General features: G+C 37.3%; 1 protein-coding gene across 2 annotated transcripts in view; it reads right to left on the bottom strand.

Annotated features, from left to right (window-relative positions):
- The window catches only part of LOC106883510 (uncharacterized), a 36,734-nt gene that overhangs the window by 15,342 nt on the left and 2,203 nt on the right, over positions 1 to 19,189 (bottom strand). For both annotated transcript variants that reach the window (XM_052965618.1, XM_052965617.1), the window contains exon 2: positions 754 to 877. In XM_052965618.1, coding sequence (XP_052821578.1) covers positions 754 to 819 — 66 coding nt within the window. In that variant the 5' untranslated portion in view covers positions 820 to 877. The remainder of the gene's footprint in view (positions 1 to 753; positions 878 to 19,189) is intronic.

Below are 19,189 nucleotides of genomic sequence, written 5' to 3' on the forward strand. Positions count from 1 at the left end.
CACTCTTTTTCGGTTTCCATCGAATTCATTCACAATGCTGACCAACATGTCTGTTGAAGTTGCTAGCCACAATAACAGTATCAAAGTCAATTGTCACTGTGGTAATTTAAACAAGGATTTCATAGAAGTGGTTCTTTTGTTCTTCAAATTAATCCTGTTTCTTGTATATATACAAAGATAAATGTTGTTGTTGAGTTGTCGCATCTTAATTATCTTAACTATACACCTTAACATTATCCATTTCTCAGCTCAATTAGTTTACTCATTTCTCAGCAAGTAGTATGCCTTCCCAACACCTGCTGCCACTTTTGCTTGCCCAAAAGAATTTGTATTGCTGTTTTTTTCTTGTGAGGAGTTTGGTTGAGGATCCATTCCTCTTTAACTGTTGCATACAACACACACCTACTCATTTCCACAATCTCAATAAATCTCCCTTTCATTATGCCTAAATTGTTGGTTAAATCCCTAAAAATTGAAATTGAAAGAAAGAGGGCATGAAATTTTGGTGATAAATCTGTTGGATGACATTTATACACATATACACACATGTATGTGCATGTGTGTATGTGTATATATGTGTGTGTATGTGTATATATGTGTGTGTATGTATGTATGTTATTGTTCAGTTTTATTTCAAGATTTCTTGCCAATAGAGAAAGAGCTGGTTTCTACATACATGGTTTCCTACATACATTTCATTTCCATATCTACCTAAATCAATCTTGAAAGAGAAAGGAAACACAAAGCACTTACCTGAATAAAGAAGGCAGCAAAAAATGCAACGCTCAGCACAAACAGCTTTGGTTGCCTATCAGCCATACTCTTATTCTTAGATTGTCACTTGGACAATGGAACTACCTCAGTAATGCTGAAAACCCTGAAATATTCAATGCAAGAAACATAAGCCTTAAAGAACATATCAAAGCATAAATTAAATAATGATAAGAGAACAGTAACTTTTAAAACAAAATTTACATTAACATTAAAATTAACATTTCTTTTTTAAATTAACTGAATTTTGCTTACACAAAGCCCAACTAATTAGGGAGAGAGTCCGCTTAGATGAGATGCAGTTTGGGTTCGTACCAGGTAGAAGCACCACTGATGCTATATTCTTAGTACAGAAACTGCAGGAGAAATACCTAGCCAAAGATAAACCCCTATACTTGGCTTTTGTTGAGTTGTCTTGTGGGTGATGTGGAAACTGGGGATTGACGATTGGTTAATAAGAGCTGTACAGGGATGCCGTTAGTAAGATAAGGGTCGGCAATGAATATAGCAAAGAATTCTGGATAGAAGTAGGGATTCATCAAGGATCAGCCCTCAGCCAACTCTTATTCATCATAGTCCTCCAGACAATAACAGAGGAATTCAAGACAGGCTGCCTCTGGGAGATCCTCTTTGCTGATGACCTTGCTCTCATACCAGAACTAGAGAAGAAATTTCAGGTGTGGAAGCAAGGTTTAGAATCGAAGAGCCTTAGAGTCAATGTTACAAAAACCAAAGTCCTAGTAAGTAGGAAGGCGAACACATCACAAACCCCTTCAGGTAGATGGCCCTGCTCGATCTGTAGAAAAGGTGTAAGTAGAAATTCCATGTACCCAGTGTAAGCTATGGACGCATAAGAGGTGCAGCAACATCAGAGGAAGGTTAACTGGGAAGAAAGCTTTTGTGTGTGGCAGAGGCACAGGGGCAATAAACACCACAGATGCTCAGAAAACTGATTCCATCACATGCCAGGGGAAGAAACTAGAAGTAGTTGATAGTTTCCGCAACCTAGGTGACCAAGTCTATAGTGGGGTTGGATGCTCAGAGAGTGTTGCCACTAGAATAAGAATAGTCTGGGCAAAGTTCAGAAAGCTCCTACCTCTACTGGTGACAAAGGGCCTCTTGCTCAGAGTGAAAGGTAGATTGTACGATGCATGTGTGTGAACTGCCATGCTACACGGCAGTGAAACATGGGCCGTGCCTGCTGAAGACGTGTGTAAACTCAAAAGAATTGAAGCTAGTATGATCTGCTGGATGTGTAATGTCAGTCTGCACACACAACAGAGTGTAAGCACCCTGAGAGAAATTTTGAATGTAAGAAGCATCAGATGTGGTGTGCAAGAGACGACTGCACTGCTATGGTCATGTGCTATATATGGATGAGGAGAGCTAACAGTGGAAGGAACCTGTGGAAGAGGGAGACCCAGGAAGACATGGGATGAGGTGGTGAAGCATGACCTTCAAATGTTGGGCCTCACAGAAGCAATGATGAAAGACCGAGACCTCTGGAAATATGCTGTGATTGAGAAGGCCTGGCAAGAAAAGTGAGATCATAGCCATAGCCTACACCGGTGTCACATAACCAGCCCATTTAGAAAGTACCTTTGGATCGTCAGGCAACATGCCGTGCTTGAGGAGACCTACTGAGTCAAGTAAATCAAAATCAAATCAAATGGAATTGTAGTTGTGGCTGATACCAGAGCTGGTGACATGCAATAAGCACCATTCATGCGTGGGTCACTGCCAGAGCTGCTTGACTGGCTCCCCATGCTGGTGGCACATAAAAAGCACCATCCAAATGTGGTTGAAGCCAGCCCCTCTACCCTGACTGGCTCCTGTGCCAGTGGCATGTAAAAAGCACTATCTGAACGTAGCCGATGCCAGTGCCACCTGACTGGCACGTAAAAAGCACCCACTACACTCTCAGAGTGGTTGGCATTAGGAAGGGCATCCAGCTGGAGAAACATTGCCAGATCAGATTGGAGCCTGGTATGGCCTACTGGCTTGCCAGTCCCCAGTCAAACCATCCAACCCATGCCAGCATGAAAAACGGATGTTAAACAATGATGATGATGATGATGATGATTACATTGCTTTTTCTCTGCATATTCTGATTTAATAGCTAATTTTTTTTTTTTAATCAGTTGGTGAAATAAAATGATAAATGACTCATGTTATCTTAAAGTGGTTATTAGCTTAATTAAGAGTCATTACACACAATATAATCTTCAGTTTGATGTATTGTACTTATGGGTGAAAGGAGCTTGGGTTAGCAGTTAAGAAGTTCACTTTACAACCAAGAGGTCCTGGGGTTGATCTACTTCCTAGTATGCAAGGAAGGCTTATTTTCCCACAACCTCAATTTAATTCAAGCCTTGTAAGTGAAAGTGAATAGACAGAAACTGTATGGAAGCCTATCAGATGAACTACTAGTTATTTAACCCTTTCGTTACTAACCTGGCTGAAACCGGCTCTGGCTCTGTAGTACAAATGTCTTGTTTTCATAAGTTTTGAATTAAAATCTTCCACCAAACCTTAGTCACAATTTATGTTCCTAACACTAGCTTAATGATAACTGAGTTATTTTACTAAATTCTTTTGTCATATTTAACGTAATTGAAAGAAACACAGAGCATCTCAAAATAAATACAGTAACAAAAGGGTTAAAGGCTTAACCATGTTACACCTTGTATCACACTAATTTTGCCTGAGAATTACATTGAGGGTACACATGTCTGTGGAATATTCCCCCGCTCATAAGGGAATGCAATGAGTAGGTGGTTCTGTTGGTTGAACAATTAGATACTCATAACAGACTTCAAAGAAAGAACTGTTTACTTTTTTCTCTCTTTTTAAGAAGTTGCATATAAGTAAAACATGAGCAAGGAGGTGAAAAATATTGTGTTGTGCTGAAGAATTTGTATAGCAAGTGTGTTTGAAGCACTGAACTCTGTTATTCATACTGTCAACCTCAGTTTGATGAAAACTTGAACTGATGTTAATTTAGATCACAATTCAATAGAGTGAGGTGCCACTTAGTTTTGTGCCCTGTTGAGTCAACTAACTTACCTGCTCTTCAGGTAGTTACAAAATTAATTATGTTTCGTTTATGGTAACATGAAATACAAATTTAAAACTTAAAAGAATCTGTATACAATGCAGTAAAGGCAACTGAAAAATTATAAGACATCTACACTAAATTCCCCATCCCAATAATTCTTTCTTACATAAGAGTGAAATGTAAAATATTTGGGGCAGATACAATACAAATTCAATTAACACCATAAATGACATAAAATAGTCTTAAACTAGTTTGAGTACATAAGAGGTATGCATAAATTGCTTTAATAATGATAAAGTAAATTTCTTTTGACAACATCCGGGTCATTTTGAATAAAATGTGGAAGATTATAGTTAGGTGAGTAGATTATGTGAATTAAGGAGATTTCTTATCTCAGGATAGAAGGACAAAGTCATACTGTGCAGGAGCATAGCCCAAAAGTTAAGGCCTAAACATTAAATTGGCCTTGTTTTGACCTTGTTATAGACTTCTCCAACTTACAGGTTACCATGCTAGGTAGCATGAAAATGCATCGATTATTCTTGTACAGCTCTGGCAAAACAAAAGGTTCTTTTATTCTTTTACTGGTTTCAGTTATTGGACTGCGTCCATGCTGGGGCACCCCAGTACTTATTTTAAGTCTGAATCTTATACTATTAGTTTCAGAGACAAACATTTTGACACCGATTGCTAACAGGTGAGAAACAAATGGAGAGAAAGAGGGGAGGAGGGAGACAAAGAAAGACAGACAGACAAGCAGACACATATAAAAATCACATGCTTCTGCACAGTTTCTGTCAACTAAATACACTCACAAAGCAATGACTGGCCGCATATATGGCTGCAAAAATAGACATTTTACATGACCAGAGAAAAAAAATTAAGTGTGATCTAAAAACCAGATGTGGTAGGGATACTGTACTGAAAAATAAGGAAAAATATCTGTATTAGGAATTTGAACCTATACTTGTAAGATCACAAGACCTAGGACACCGGATTTAACTTTTTAAAATAAAATTACTCATTTAAACAAATATGAATGATACAGGGAACCCTAGTAATAAAATATTTTTAAAAATACACCATGAGAAACTAAATGGATTTATAGGTTGGACAAGTAGCAGATTATACTACTTTTCAGGATTACATATTAGTATTTTTTTTATCAAGGTGGGCTATTTGCTAAAATAACCAGTGTTTAAAATTACAATTTTTCAAAGAACCCTAGTGAATCAAAACTGGCCTAAAAGCAATGATCAAAAGTGTTTGTGCAGTGCCACGGAAGAGCACCCAGCACACTGTTATAGGGATGGTAGTAATAATGGAGAACCCCATCACATAGACACATGATGAGTGGTATGTGGTAGTTGTTACAAATAGTGTAACATAGGAAGCCAACACAGTAGAGAGGTAGAGTACAAAGGCAGCCAGTCAGACAGATAGTCGTATCTTACTTGTCTAACTATACTGCTTTACTGGAGTGGGTGTTATAACAGTCCAACAGAGGATTACAACATTCTGTAAAGTGGTTGGCATTAGGAAGAGTATCCAGCCAATAGAAACCATGCTAAACCAGACTGGAGCCTAGTGCAGCACAGGTCAAACTGTTCAACCTGTACCAGCATGAACATCATCATCATCATCATTTAACGTCTGCTTTCCATGCTAGCATGGGTTGGACGATTTGACTGAAGACTGGCGAACCAGATGGCTACACCAGACTCAAATCTGATCTGGCAGAGTTTCGACAGCTGGATGCCCTTCCTAATGCCAACCACTCCGAGAGTGTAGTGGGTGTTTTTTACGTGCCACCAGCATGAGGGCCAGTCCGGCGGTACTGGCAATGGCCACGCTCAAATGGTGTTTTTTTACGTGCCACCTGCACAGGAGTCAGTTCAATGTTTTGTTCACATGCCACCAGCATGAGTGCCAAATGATGATGATGATATACACACACTTAGACACACACATTTACTAGTCAAATTTTCAATATGGGCTACTTTCTAACAAATCTGCTACTTTTAATAAATTCTGTGTTACTTTGTTGTACAATTAAATAAATATAGCAGCCTGATACTAATAGTCTCTGAAATGTACAAAAAAACAAAGAAAAAAAAAGCAAAACAAAAGTTGTGCTTTGGGAAATTGGCTGTGTATGCAGAAAAATGAATAAAGTTGAAAAACAAGTAAGTAAAATTGTTGTAGGGAAAAAAATAAACATTCAGATAGTATGTGCATAAGACAGGTGTAACAGCGATCAGAAATGTAAAAAGTACTATATCAAATTGTACAAACAGACTGAAATTTCCAATTCTAAAGGACTGTCAGACTATTCTTAGCCTGGTATTTGTTATCATATTGTGGACTACTAAACAATAATTCATTCTACGATAGATACAAAGCCATTCTGCATTGGGTCGGAGCTAGTTGAATATATATGACCTCAAAAGGATGAAAGGCAAAGTCAATTTTGGCACAATTTGAACTCAGAATGTAAAACTGGAAGAAATGCTACAAAGCATTTTGTCTGGTGCACTAACAAGTATGCCAGTGACAAGACTTACAGTCTTAAAATTGGTAAAATACTAAGTTCCAATGTTGATGGCTTTACTCAATGTATTAATAAACATATATAGAGGTAAGAATCAAATTTGGATTTGTTGCCAAGCTTAATCTAATAGTATGATGTATAAACATTATTTCTGATTAATTAAAGACATTCACAGTAATAAATTTCAAATTAAACGAACAAAAGGACACCGAAAAGAAAACAAGGAATATTAGAATGGGATTTAAAATCAGTACAAAATTTGTTGTTGATAATATGGAACTAATTTCACTTGTAATAATAATAATGAAATTATTGTGTACAGGGTGTGCACAAGGTCTGGGTACATGGATTAAATAAAATCATAACATAAACAATTAAATATAAGAAATAATAATTTCTTAAAATATGTGTTAATCCTCATATACCCAGACTTTGTGGACACCTTGTATAGTGCTCAGGTGCACTACAACTCATCAAAGGTGCATGTACAGTACATAGAATTATGTACAAAAGTCAGGAAAGTGAACAGTGTATGAGTCATGATATACATGTGTGCATGCATATGGAAGGGGAAATATCAGGTGTAGTGTTGGTAAACTTCAGGAAGCATGGAGGTTTTAAAGGATGCAATGTCTCGGCAACTAACAACTGATGTAGGTAGTCTGTTCCATGCTTCAGCAATTCTGAGTGTGAAAAAATGTTTCCGAAAGTCATGGGAGCTGTGCTGTTTTCTGGCTTTGTAGGCATGCACACGTGTTAAATACATGGAGCTCAAAGAGGTGTTCAAGGTGGTTGTTGGCACAACAGTTAATAATTTTGAGGGTGTTTACCAAGTCAGTTGCCAGATGTCAGAGCTTCAATGTATCTATGCCCAAGGAGGCAAGGCATTCAGAGTATGGTAGATGCCTGATGGAGAGTATTTGCTTGGTTGCATGTCTCTGAATAGTTTCCAGGAAGTCAATGTCCTGGGCAAGATAGGGGTTCCAGACTGGTGATGCAAATTCCAAGTGTGGCCACACCATAGCCATACACAGCCTTAAATAGATAGCTGGAGAGTAGCTGCCAAAGGTCTTGCTGAATGACACCAAGACACCCTTAGCCTCCTTGACAATTTTAGAGATGTGCTTTGTCCAGCACAAATCGCTGCTAACAGTAATGCCCAGATCAGGTTCAAAAGAAAACTTCTTGATATTAGTGTTGTGGAGAGAGTATGCAGACACTGAGTTTTTCCTTCCAAAATGCATGATGGTACACTTGTCCACAGCCAGCTTGAGTTGCCAGTCTGTGATCTATTGTTGCATTGTGTCTCGGTCCAATTGGAGGAAAGATCTATAATGTTCAGGATCTGCCTTTTTTATCTCAAGGTACAACTTGATATCATCTGCATATTTCAGCACTGTGGCATTCTTTAAGTTGGCATCTATGTCATTAATGTATGCAACAAACAAAAGGGAACCAAGAACAGATCCTTGTGGTACACCAGATGATATATCAGAGGGTGAAGAATGCTGTCCTAGAACCATGACTACCTCTTTTTGACTGAAAATGAAGGACTCCAACCAGTTAAAAAGATCTTTCACACTCAATGCAGAGAGTTTTATCATAAGTCTTTTGTGTGACACAGAACTAAAAGCTTTAGCAAAGTCAAGGTAAACAACATTCATGAGCCACCATCAGTGACCTGAGTGATGTCTTCTGGAAACTCGATAAGTTGATCACAGCAGCTGGAGTTAAGGATAAACCCAAATTGCAAGGGCCAGATGAGGCTGTGATAGACAACATTAACAACAAACTATTTCCAAAACAGTACCAGTCTGATAAATCCTGTAAGTAAAGCCAAAAGTGGTTTTGTAACACTTGAAAAGTAGAAACAGAAGACTATCATCATTATCATCATTAAACGTCCACTTTCCATGCTAGCATGGGTTGGACGGTTTCACTGAGGACTAGCAAGCCAGGAGGCTGCACCAGGCTCCAATCTGTTCTGACAAGGTTTCTACAGCTGGATGCCCTTCCTAACACCAACCACTCCAAGAGTGTAGTGGGTGTTTTTTAACATGTCACTGGCACATGGGCCAATCTGCTTTTGAGGCACCTGTGCCACTTGAAATATTGTATACAACCCATTGCCTCATCACCATAAGCTTGCTTGAAGCATGCTCAATGTCTCTGTAGCAGACTTCCCAAGTTTAACAAAAAATTCCACGTTGACTCTTTGTTCCTGGCCATGACAAAATCACAGACTACAGCAAACACATGATCACAAAAACACAAATTTCACAACTTGCAAAGTAAACATTTTGATGTCACTTGACACACTGCCTCATGAAGATCACTGCTAGCTCTCACAACATGCAACCATGTGCTGCCATCTGTTGATGCACTACAGAAGTAGTCCAGGAACTTTTTGATACCACCTCACACACACACACACACACACAAATATATACTGGATTGTCCGGAAAGTTCATGCCAGTTTTTAGTCACTCATATTCCAACATGTTAGAACATGTCAAATTTATCGATACATATGATATGCTTACATTTCCAGTTAGTGTACACTTCAAACTATCTCTTGAGAAAGACAGTTTAAAATTACTTAATTCGTGTCAATTCTGCATCTCTATGAAAATAGACGATTATTAGGTGCATTTTAGACACTTGATGCATTATTATTACCATAGAGGCAAAACTACTTTGCTAGCAACAAAAAAGATATGCGCTATGTACGGTGAAGGTGCTTTGGCTGACAGAACTGTACAGAAATGGTTTGCTAAGTTTAGAGTTGGTAACTGTAGCCTTATTGATGAAGATCACTCAGGCAGACCCCGCCACCCACTTCAGATGATGACCAAATCAGGGCATTGATTGAGAATAACTCACATTACACAGTGTGGGAATTGGCAGAAACACTAAATTTATCAAAATCCACCTTCCATGTGCACTTAGTGAAGCTTGGGTACTCAAATCACGGAAATGTTTGGGTACCACATGATTTGAGTGAAAAGAATCTTTTGTATCACATTTCTATCTGTGATTTGCTGTATAAACACAATGAAATTGCATCCCTTTTTGGAGCAAATAGTGATGGGTGATGAGAAATGGATCATTTACAACAATGTTCAGTGAAAAAGATCCTGGGGTAAGCGACATGAGCCACCTTTAGCCACTTTAAAAGCAGGTCTTCATCCTAAGAAAGCCATGCTCTGCATCTGATGGGATTGGAAACGAATCCTGTACAATGAACTTTTGCCAAGTAACCATTCTGAGAAGTATTGCTTTCAATTGAATGATTTAAAGGCAGCAATTCAAGAAAAACGCCCAGGAAAGGTGTTTTTTTTCCATCAGGATAATGCCAGACCTCACGTTTCTTTGGTGACACATCAAAAATTGTTGCAGCTTGGATAGAATGTATTACTCCACCCACCATATCCACCAAACATTGCTCCTTCGGATTTTCATTTCTTCAGGTCCTTGCAAAATAACCTCAATGATAAAAATTTTAATTCTTTGGAGAAACTCCACCTTAAGGAGTTCTTTGCCAAGAAACCACTAAAATCGGGCCGACCAAAGCCTTGTGAGTGAATTTGGTAGACGGAAACTGAAAGAAGCTCGTCGTATATATGTATATGTATATATATATATATATATATATATATGTGTTTGTGTGTTTGTGTGTCTGTGTTTGTCCCCCCCAACATCGCTTGACAACCGATGCTGGTGTGTTTACGTCCCCGTAACTTAGAAGTTCGGCAAAAGAGACCGATAGAATAAGTACTAGGCTTACAAAGAATAAGTCTTGGGGTCGATTTGCTTGACTAAAGGCGGTGCTCCAGCATGGCCGCAGTCAAATGACTGAAACAAGTAAAAGAGTAAACTATTTTACAAACCAAATTATTACTTTTAAACAGTAGGTGTACATTCAGAAATTGCTAATGCAGACTACCACTGGTTTCTTTGGACCCTATTCTTTAATACAGTGTTTCTCAGACATTTTCAGCTATTGCCTTTTGATTTTACTAACACCTTTTCAATGACCCCTTGCTACATTTCACACCTCCCAGACTTTAGATAGGTTTTATTTTCATTTATTTATTCACTTTCACATTTTCTAGTTTTCTTTAACGTTGGTACCCCAAAGTTATATATCTTAATATCTTAGCTAATTTACTTTCAGAACTTTAAAAAATATTATTATTATTATCATCATCTTTATTATTATTTTATCACCATGCCAAGCCTACTTACTATGGATTTGCTGCCCCCCCCCCTGCTTGGAAAACAATGTGATTAGTTAGTGGTATCCAATGTATAGTTATTGGTATTTAATATCCCCCCCTCTCTGACTGAGAGCATGGAAATAGGCTGGTCAACTGGTGTGTTGTCAGATCACAGGAGAGTTTAAATCTTCAGTGGTTACTATTATGTATCTAAGTAATGCATTTATTCTTACATAACTCCATATTTCAAGGGTATGCCCTGGCACTTGCTACCACCTATCTCTCTCTTCTTTTCTCAACCATCCTGTTTATATTCTGATCCCCATCCCTTGTGAGTATACCTGGCACTCTGCCACCATATCTCTCTTGCACTCTTGCTGTCTCCCACTCTCTTTCTCTCCTTCTCCTGCTCTCCCCTCTGGCTGGGTAACTACGTATCTCCTTTACAGCAGTACACCTGTTTCTGACCTCATTGTTGATCCCTCTCTCTCTCTCTCTCTGGCTGGGTAACCATGTACCTCCTCTACACCAAGACACCTGTGTCTGTCTCTCTGTCTCACTATAACTTTTCATCATCTGACAAGAGATCCCCTCCTCCAATGCCCTCCCACTCTCAAAGGATCTTTGTCTTGCCAGTTACTTGGTGACCCTGCCTGTGTTGATGCCACATAAAAAGCATTCAGTGCACACTATAAAGTGGTTGGCATTTATAAGGGCATCCAGCTGTAAAAATCATGCCAAAACTGACTTCACCCGTACTTGCGCCACATAAAAATCACTCACTACACTCTGCTGGGTGGTTGGTGTTAGGAAGGGCATCCAGCTGTTAAAACTCTGCCAACCAGACACAGAAGGCAGGTGCAAGCTCCTGACAAATCGTCCAACCCATGCCAGTATGGAAGGTGGACATTAAATTATGATGACAATAATGATGATGATGATACACATAATATCAAGCCAGAGTAATTTGGTTCCCTGTATTAGTTTTATGCAGGTGACTACCTACTATAAGTGAATATCTGATGCATCATTACCTGACCTAACTTATCGACCCAACCCTTAGTGTGTGTGGTTTTGGCTAAACTCAGGCACGTAATCTAAGTGCTTCATATTTAACCTACAGATAACAGTTCAAATTTTTCTTTATATTCCAGTTTATTGTTGTTGTAGCTAACTAGTCGTCTATTGTAATATTATTTATTTTATTTTATCTAGTTTTAGCCCTAGAACTATGGCCATAAGTTAATTTTTTTAATTTTATTTGAATAGAAGATAATAGCTTTAAAAAATAACACAGGCATTGATCACTAACCCCTTAGCCCCCTTGGTTCTCAGTACCCACAAAAAATGTTCCACAACCCTCATCCCATAGATCACTGATATTTCTTGCTGTTGCCATAGAAACTTCTGACACTATTAATAAATTAGGTACAAGTGATGATATAGAGTAGTATTAGCATCAACCATTTAGATGGTAGACATGGTCATCAATGTGCGTAACTAGTACTTAATTTATCGACCCTGAAAGGATGAAAGGCAAAGTCGACCTCGGCGGAATTTGAACTCAGAACGTAACAGCAGACGAAATACTGCTAAGCATTTCGCCTGGAGGGGTAACGTTTCTGCCAGCTCACCGCCTTTAGTCGCTATTTCTATCAAGTAAAGTGCCATATAAAGGTGGCTTTGCATTGATGATAAGGGCAGTGGCATCATTAGTTCTTTTCAGTATGTTATTGGTCTTGTTTATATCAACCCAGAAGGCTAAAAGACAAACAAGTTTCATACTTAGGCACAAGGCTTAAGACTTATAGGGAAGAGGAAATGAAATTGCATGAATTCATGCCTTTCTTCAAAGTAGTGAAGTAAAATTGGCTACCTCAAAAATAATAAATGGAAGCAAAAATTATATTAAAACTTAAAATTTAGTTTCTTCAGAAATAAAATCTGCTAGACAAAAAAAATATGAATGACATATATAAAATGTAAATGAAAATGACAAAACAAAGATTATTAGGAACATTCCAGTGATCACTGAGGTAAAATAGAAATCCCTGTAAATTATATGCTCTTCATAGTTATCAGTGGCTATCAATAAACAAACAGGTCATAAGATAGAATTATTGTACAACAATCTTGATCCTGGTGAGGTGATAATGTTTCTATCTGACAACAGTATAGACGCACAGAAACACAGTGTATTAATGCAACTATTCCTGTCTTGGCTCTTATTGTAATTTTTCTATGAACTCTGTAAACAATTTCTTAATCTTTCAAATTTCTTCTAGTTTTAAAATCAACAACCCCAAATACCTTTACTGTTGGAAAGATTTGTGAAATAATGAAAATAATAATAATCCTTTCTCCTATAGGCACAAGGCCTGAAATTTATGGAGAGGAGGGTTAGTTGATTACACTGACCTCAGGGGTCAACTGGTACTTATTTTATTGATCCCAAAAGGAAAAGGACAAAGCAAAGCTACAGAATTTGGATAGAACTAGAAAGCTGCTCACAGTGCATTCCATTCTAAAAACAATACCGACCAACTTTACCTACCAAGAAAGGAGGGTGGGAGAGGATTATTAAATGCAGAAGACACTGTTATTTCAGTGATATTGGGTCTGAAAAATTATGTTGTGCAGAGCAGAGAAAGAATACTATTGGCAGCTTGAGATACTCAAAAAGTCACTGAAAGAGTAGGAGATTTCAAAGAGAAAAAGTACAATAGAACAAACAAATAGAAGGAAATGAAATAACATGGCATGTCCTTGACTTCACTCCAAATTTCTTCTCTCCTCTAGGGTTTCGGATTCCATTCGAGCCACCATATTTGAGATTTCTGTTTTTGCTTAGCGGTTTGGGGTTTCAGTTTTAGTTATTTCATCTTGTCCTTTTCCTTTTTCTCCCCTTCTTTATGTTTGTGCTCGTGTTCTTTCATTCCTTTTCTGGTGGTAGCACTTGCATTCCTCTAGTTGTCCAATGGAGTGAGGACTCCATTCTTTTATGGGACTACTGGCACAGAGGGATTTCTGGTTGTTGCTTCTTCAGCTTCTCTATCCTTATCAGCCTGGTTGGTCACAGGGGTGGGGGATCCATTCTTTTGAGGGACCACTGGATCAAAGAGACTTCTGGTTTTTGCTTCATTTTCCCTATCCTTATCTTACCATGATGACATCAAGTGTGTCAATGTGTGGTCTAATAAGGGCACACAGGTATAAATAAATAAATATATATATATATATATATATATATATATATATATATATATATATATAGAAGTTGGAAATACACTAAGAATAGTTGATGTATTTTTTATTATTATTATTAAAGATTTAACCAGTTTCACAGTTTACACTGATTTTCAAAAAATTGAAATAGAAAGATGTGGCTTATGTTGCAGCTGTTTTGCTTCTGACTAGTGTTTGAAGCTTGCCCTATTTTTATAGTCACATGACTGGTCTTAGAAATGTATGTCTCCATTATGTCCGTGTATTCGTATCAAGTGACAATGTTTAGCATCATAAGTTAAGGCTGACACAGTTGACTGAACAAGTAGAGTGGTAGTACTAAACAATCAATGCTCTGAATATTTTCTGTCAAGTGTCAGTAGAGAATGAACACATGATTAAGTTTAGAACCTTCTGTATGTTCCCTGCTACGTCCGTGCATTAGTGTCAAGTGGCAATATATTTAGTACCTAAAATGAAGACTGATATGGTTGGGTATTTAGTTACAATCAAGGCATTCCAAATTTTATCTGTCTGGTGGAAGAGTAGACAGGAATTGTTTCTATGTAGTCCAGTGGCTAAAGTTTAGGTTGTTAGCTGTGTAGGTTCCTTATGTTAAGTGGCAGAATGAGTTTTGTGTTTGAATAGTTGTGTATGTACTTTGTTAAAGTTTGTTAAGTCTGGATTTGTACTTTTCTATGAAAGTATTCTCTTTGTTTATCCATGCTTCATCTGTGGTATTCACTGAACAGAGGTAGAGTGGGAAGACCTGGAATTTGGGGGACTTATTTTTTGCATATATGTCTATATGCCCACTTAGTGGAATCTGTCTAGTACTGAGGTCTTGTATTTGTTGTTGGTGAATGGTCATTCTATTTCTTAGAGTAAGCTTTGTTTGACCTATGTAATCTTCATTACATCTTTGACATTTGAAGAACATGTAAAGTAATTTTTTTATGGTAAAAATTTGTATATTGTAAGATTGATGCAACTCTCACAATTGGGGCAGCCACACTTCTTGACTGTTGGTGTGGGAGTTGCAGATGGTAATTTAACACTTGTGAGAAATTTTTTGTGAGACTTTAATTGTCATTTACTTTTGATTATTTTGTGTATTTCGTATGCTTGTTTCATTCTTGGGTCGTGTTTTAGTAGTGGGTTGTTCAGGTGGATAATACTGTAAACCTCTTATTTTGGGGGTTGTGTGTTGTAAAAAGGGTAGATTACTGGATGTATCTTGAGCATTTTTCGTTTTTTGCATGTATGTATATATATATATATATATATATATATATATATGGGCTTCAGAGAGGAGATGGTAAGGGACTAAGACTTCTGGCAGTTTGTTGTGCTTGAGGAGACACCAAGCTAAGTAAAATCACTCAGCCAAGGGATCTTAGTCTCGTGGGCTAATAGGTGCTGGTGCCAGATAAAAGTACCCATGCTAATGTCATACAAAAGCATCTGTGCCACTGCAGCACATAAAAGTGCCTGTGCTGTTGTCATGTAAAAATATCTGTGCAAGTGCCACATAAAAGCACCCAGTACACTCTGTAAAGTGGTTGGCATTAGGAATGGCATTAGCCATAGAAACCACGTTAAAACAGATAAATGAAACCTGAGCAGCTCTCCAGCTGACTAACTCTTGTTAAGCCTGTTTTGATTGTGTTGTTTAACAGTGAGGCAATGTTATCTGAGCAACAATAGCTGGTTTTGGCATTCATATATATTGTTTGTGGAATTTATATTACTAACTGGGAAATTTTATCTAGTAATGTTGGTTTTAACATTCTTATTTTATACTGGGTTAAAGCATATATGCCATGCCAGCATGGAGAACGGACATTAAAAGACAATGATGATGATGATGATGATGATGTGTATGTGTGTGTGTGTGTGTGTGTGCGCGCGCACATGTGTGTGGAGGCACAAGGCATATACATATGGATACATCATCATCATCATCATCATCGTTTAACGTCCACTTTCCATGCTAGCATGGGTTGGACGATTTGACTGAGGACTGGTGAACCAGATGGCTACACCAGGTTCCAATCTGATTTGGCAGAGTTTCTACAGCTGGATGCCCTTCCTAATATGTATTTTTTCAACAGTCTTTCCCATCCCCTTACAATACAGTATTACAAAACTGAAGTTTTAATGAAAAAATAGTTTATAAGAAGCTATCCTCATAAAATAGCAAGTCCAGAATGAAGAAATATATGCTTTAACCCAGTATATGATAAGAATGTAAAGACCAACATTACTAAATAAAATTTCCCAGTTAGTAATATAAATTTCACAAACAATATATATGAATGCTAAAACCAGCTATTGTTGCTAAGATAACATTGCCTCACTGTTAAACAACACAATCAAAACAAATAACCAATGAAGTTCTACCCTTCCAGCATTTATTTCAACAGCCAAATTGCAACAACAGATTCACCCAGAAATTTTCTTATAATTAATTATGATTTTTATCTTAAGGCACAATATAACACCATATGTCAATATCAAGAAAATTTAAAGGGATGCACAAAGCATACCTTTAAGAGAAGATTTAACCAACACACATGCTCCTTTAGATCTAGAGATAGTATCAACATCACATCCCTATTACAAAATATCTAGAAACTGAAGGAGAGTAGAGTTAAAAACATCACTATACTAGCATGGAGTGAAAAAGGTAATACACACCAGTACACCAACAGAGCTAAAAGATGTCCATCATGTTTATTGGAAAAGATTTACACTTAACCCAAGATCAATGGTCATTGAACAGACATGATAAAATTTTAAGAATTACAAACATTAGCAATTTTTTTAGTTATTCCCAAAAACTGATAAATAGATTGAAACTCATTAAGATTCAACAAGAATGACTTCTTGACCACAGGAAAATGGTATTGCACCATCACAAAGAATAGACACTCAGTAACTGTCACCAATATAAACAAAGGTGCTCACACCAGTATCAACTGACAATGGATCAGAGATGTCTCCTTCAACCATACTGGTTACTTTTCATTCACTTTAACACAGCTTGAATGATTCTCTTGCATAAAGCTCCACATAACTATACACAAATAAACTATTATGAACACTAAGAATTACATTTCTAAACTCACACACAAGCACATACATGTATGTATACCAGCAAAAAAGTTTTAATGTTGACAGGGACATTGAAGTTTCATCAGTGATTGACTCATCAGTCTTCAATTTCTAAATTGTAGATGCTGGCTGGTTATATGCTTGAGTGCAATGTAATCAACTTACTTTCTCCCTTACAATTGCTGGCCTTGTACCAAAATTTGAAAGCAATATTTCTGACGTCTATAAGATAAAGCATAAGTCAAGTACCAGCAGTGGTGGCCCGTGTATAAGTACTGCGGAACTGCAGCACCCCCTATTTTCACTCAATATTATCGATAACATTCAATATAATGAGTCCTTTTTTTCTTTAATTCTTTCTTTATACTTGTACATTATATAATCCTTAAGCTTAATGTCAGTAGCCATCCCCTAGTTTATGAAAAAAATACAAAAATCCTTGTATAGAACTGTGCGCTTCACAGTTCTAGCAATGAGGTGTTTGGTTGTTGTGTGCATGCTCACATGACCGAGACAGGAAGCTGCATGCTAGGGAGAGAGAGCACTGTGGTTTATACAGTGCTGACCCTGGTGTGCTGGTAAAAGATAGTGTTTCTTTTTGACTCTGTGTGTGTTGTGCTTAAAAACATGCTTATATTCTTGAATGTGATAAAGTGTAGAATTAGATTATTATCCTGCTTCCAGTTACAATGTTGCTGCCAGGATTTGAAAAATAGGGCAGATTTTCCTCCCATATTTAGTGATTTAGGGGAGATTTTTGAAAAACAAGGAAGAATTCATGGCAGTGTTCAGTGAACAAACTAAACACACTAGCCAGCAGTGGCTAAAATGCATACCGATCTAGTTTATGTATAAATTTTCTTTTTATATGGTTCTTCCCTTTTACGCAATGTTAAAACAACAGCTAAAACTTTTCTGAAGCAGCACCCCAACTAATTTTACTTACAAGCCGCCACTGAGTACCAGGGTCACTTTAATGAATTAACTCTTTCCTTTAAATTTCAGGCTTTGATAGAAACAACTTTTAGATGTAAAAAAGGATTACAATAGGAAAATAAACAATAAAAAATATATATGTAAAATAAACAATGGCATTTGAACATTGACAAAAGACAAGAAAAACAACTCTTTGCAAAGATTCCAGCATGAAAGTTATTGATAATATGTGGACACTAATTAAGTATTGATTGGTGGCTGTCTAATGTTTGCCCTGTTTGTGATTGACTTTTACAAACTAAATCTTGATAGGTATTATTATTGAATGTTTTGGACAATAAGTAACTACAGGCAGTAGTCAAAAGTGAAGTTGTTTTCATTTGCCTCTACTTAAAACATTTTAGCTTGTTTCTTTTTAATCTCTTCAACATTTTTTTCATTGGAGTCATAAAGAAACAGTATGCTTTGTGGTGTTTAATTACATCCCTTTATGTTCTGAGTTCAAATTTCATTGAACTTTACTTCTTATTCTGCTCAAGAAAAATATTCTTAGATCTATCCTGGTTTCTATGACACATACGTGACTCAGATTATAATGCTCCCCACTAAACAAGAATCCAATCCATCGGGTTAACTTCCCAGCTATTGTTAGGACTCATTAAGAGTCAAGTCGACTGGAGCAGAATGAAACGAAGTGTTTTGCTCAAGAACACAACATGCCACCCAGTCTGAGAACCGAAACCACAATTGTAAGATCATGAGTGCAACACCTTCAATACTAGGCTATGTGCCTTCACCAAAGTAAATATAAATATCAGTTACATTCTGGAATCAATCCAATCCATAATATCACATCTCTCCTTGAAACCTTTGTCCCATCTGAAGGAATCATTTTCATTCATATTGTTTTCCATTAATCAATTATGTTGTTGCTGTGATCAATCCTACTCATGATCAAAGGGTTTCTAACATGGCCATCCCTAGTTTTTGTTTTTGTTAGAAACATTTATCTTTTTCGTTGTGATTTAGAAAAGATTTGAGTGATATTGCTAATAGGTCAAACAGCAATGTAGAGTTTTCACCTTTAGTTTGTATTACTTTTGTTGTCTATTGCATAGTGTGTTGGTAAATCATCACCATCATCAATTTAGCATCTATTTATATAGGTGCAGGAGTGGCTGTGAAGTAAGTAGCTTGCTTACCAACCACATGGTTCCAGGTTTAGTCCCACTGCGTGGAAACTTGAGCAAGTGTCTTCTACTATAGCCTGGATTTGGTAGACGGAAACTTAAAGAAGCCCGTCCTATATAT

This window comes from Octopus bimaculoides, chromosome 2 (genome assembly GCF_001194135.2).
Source record: "Octopus bimaculoides isolate UCB-OBI-ISO-001 chromosome 2, ASM119413v2, whole genome shotgun sequence".
Taxonomy (NCBI): Eukaryota; Metazoa; Mollusca; class Cephalopoda; order Octopoda; family Octopodidae; genus Octopus; species Octopus bimaculoides.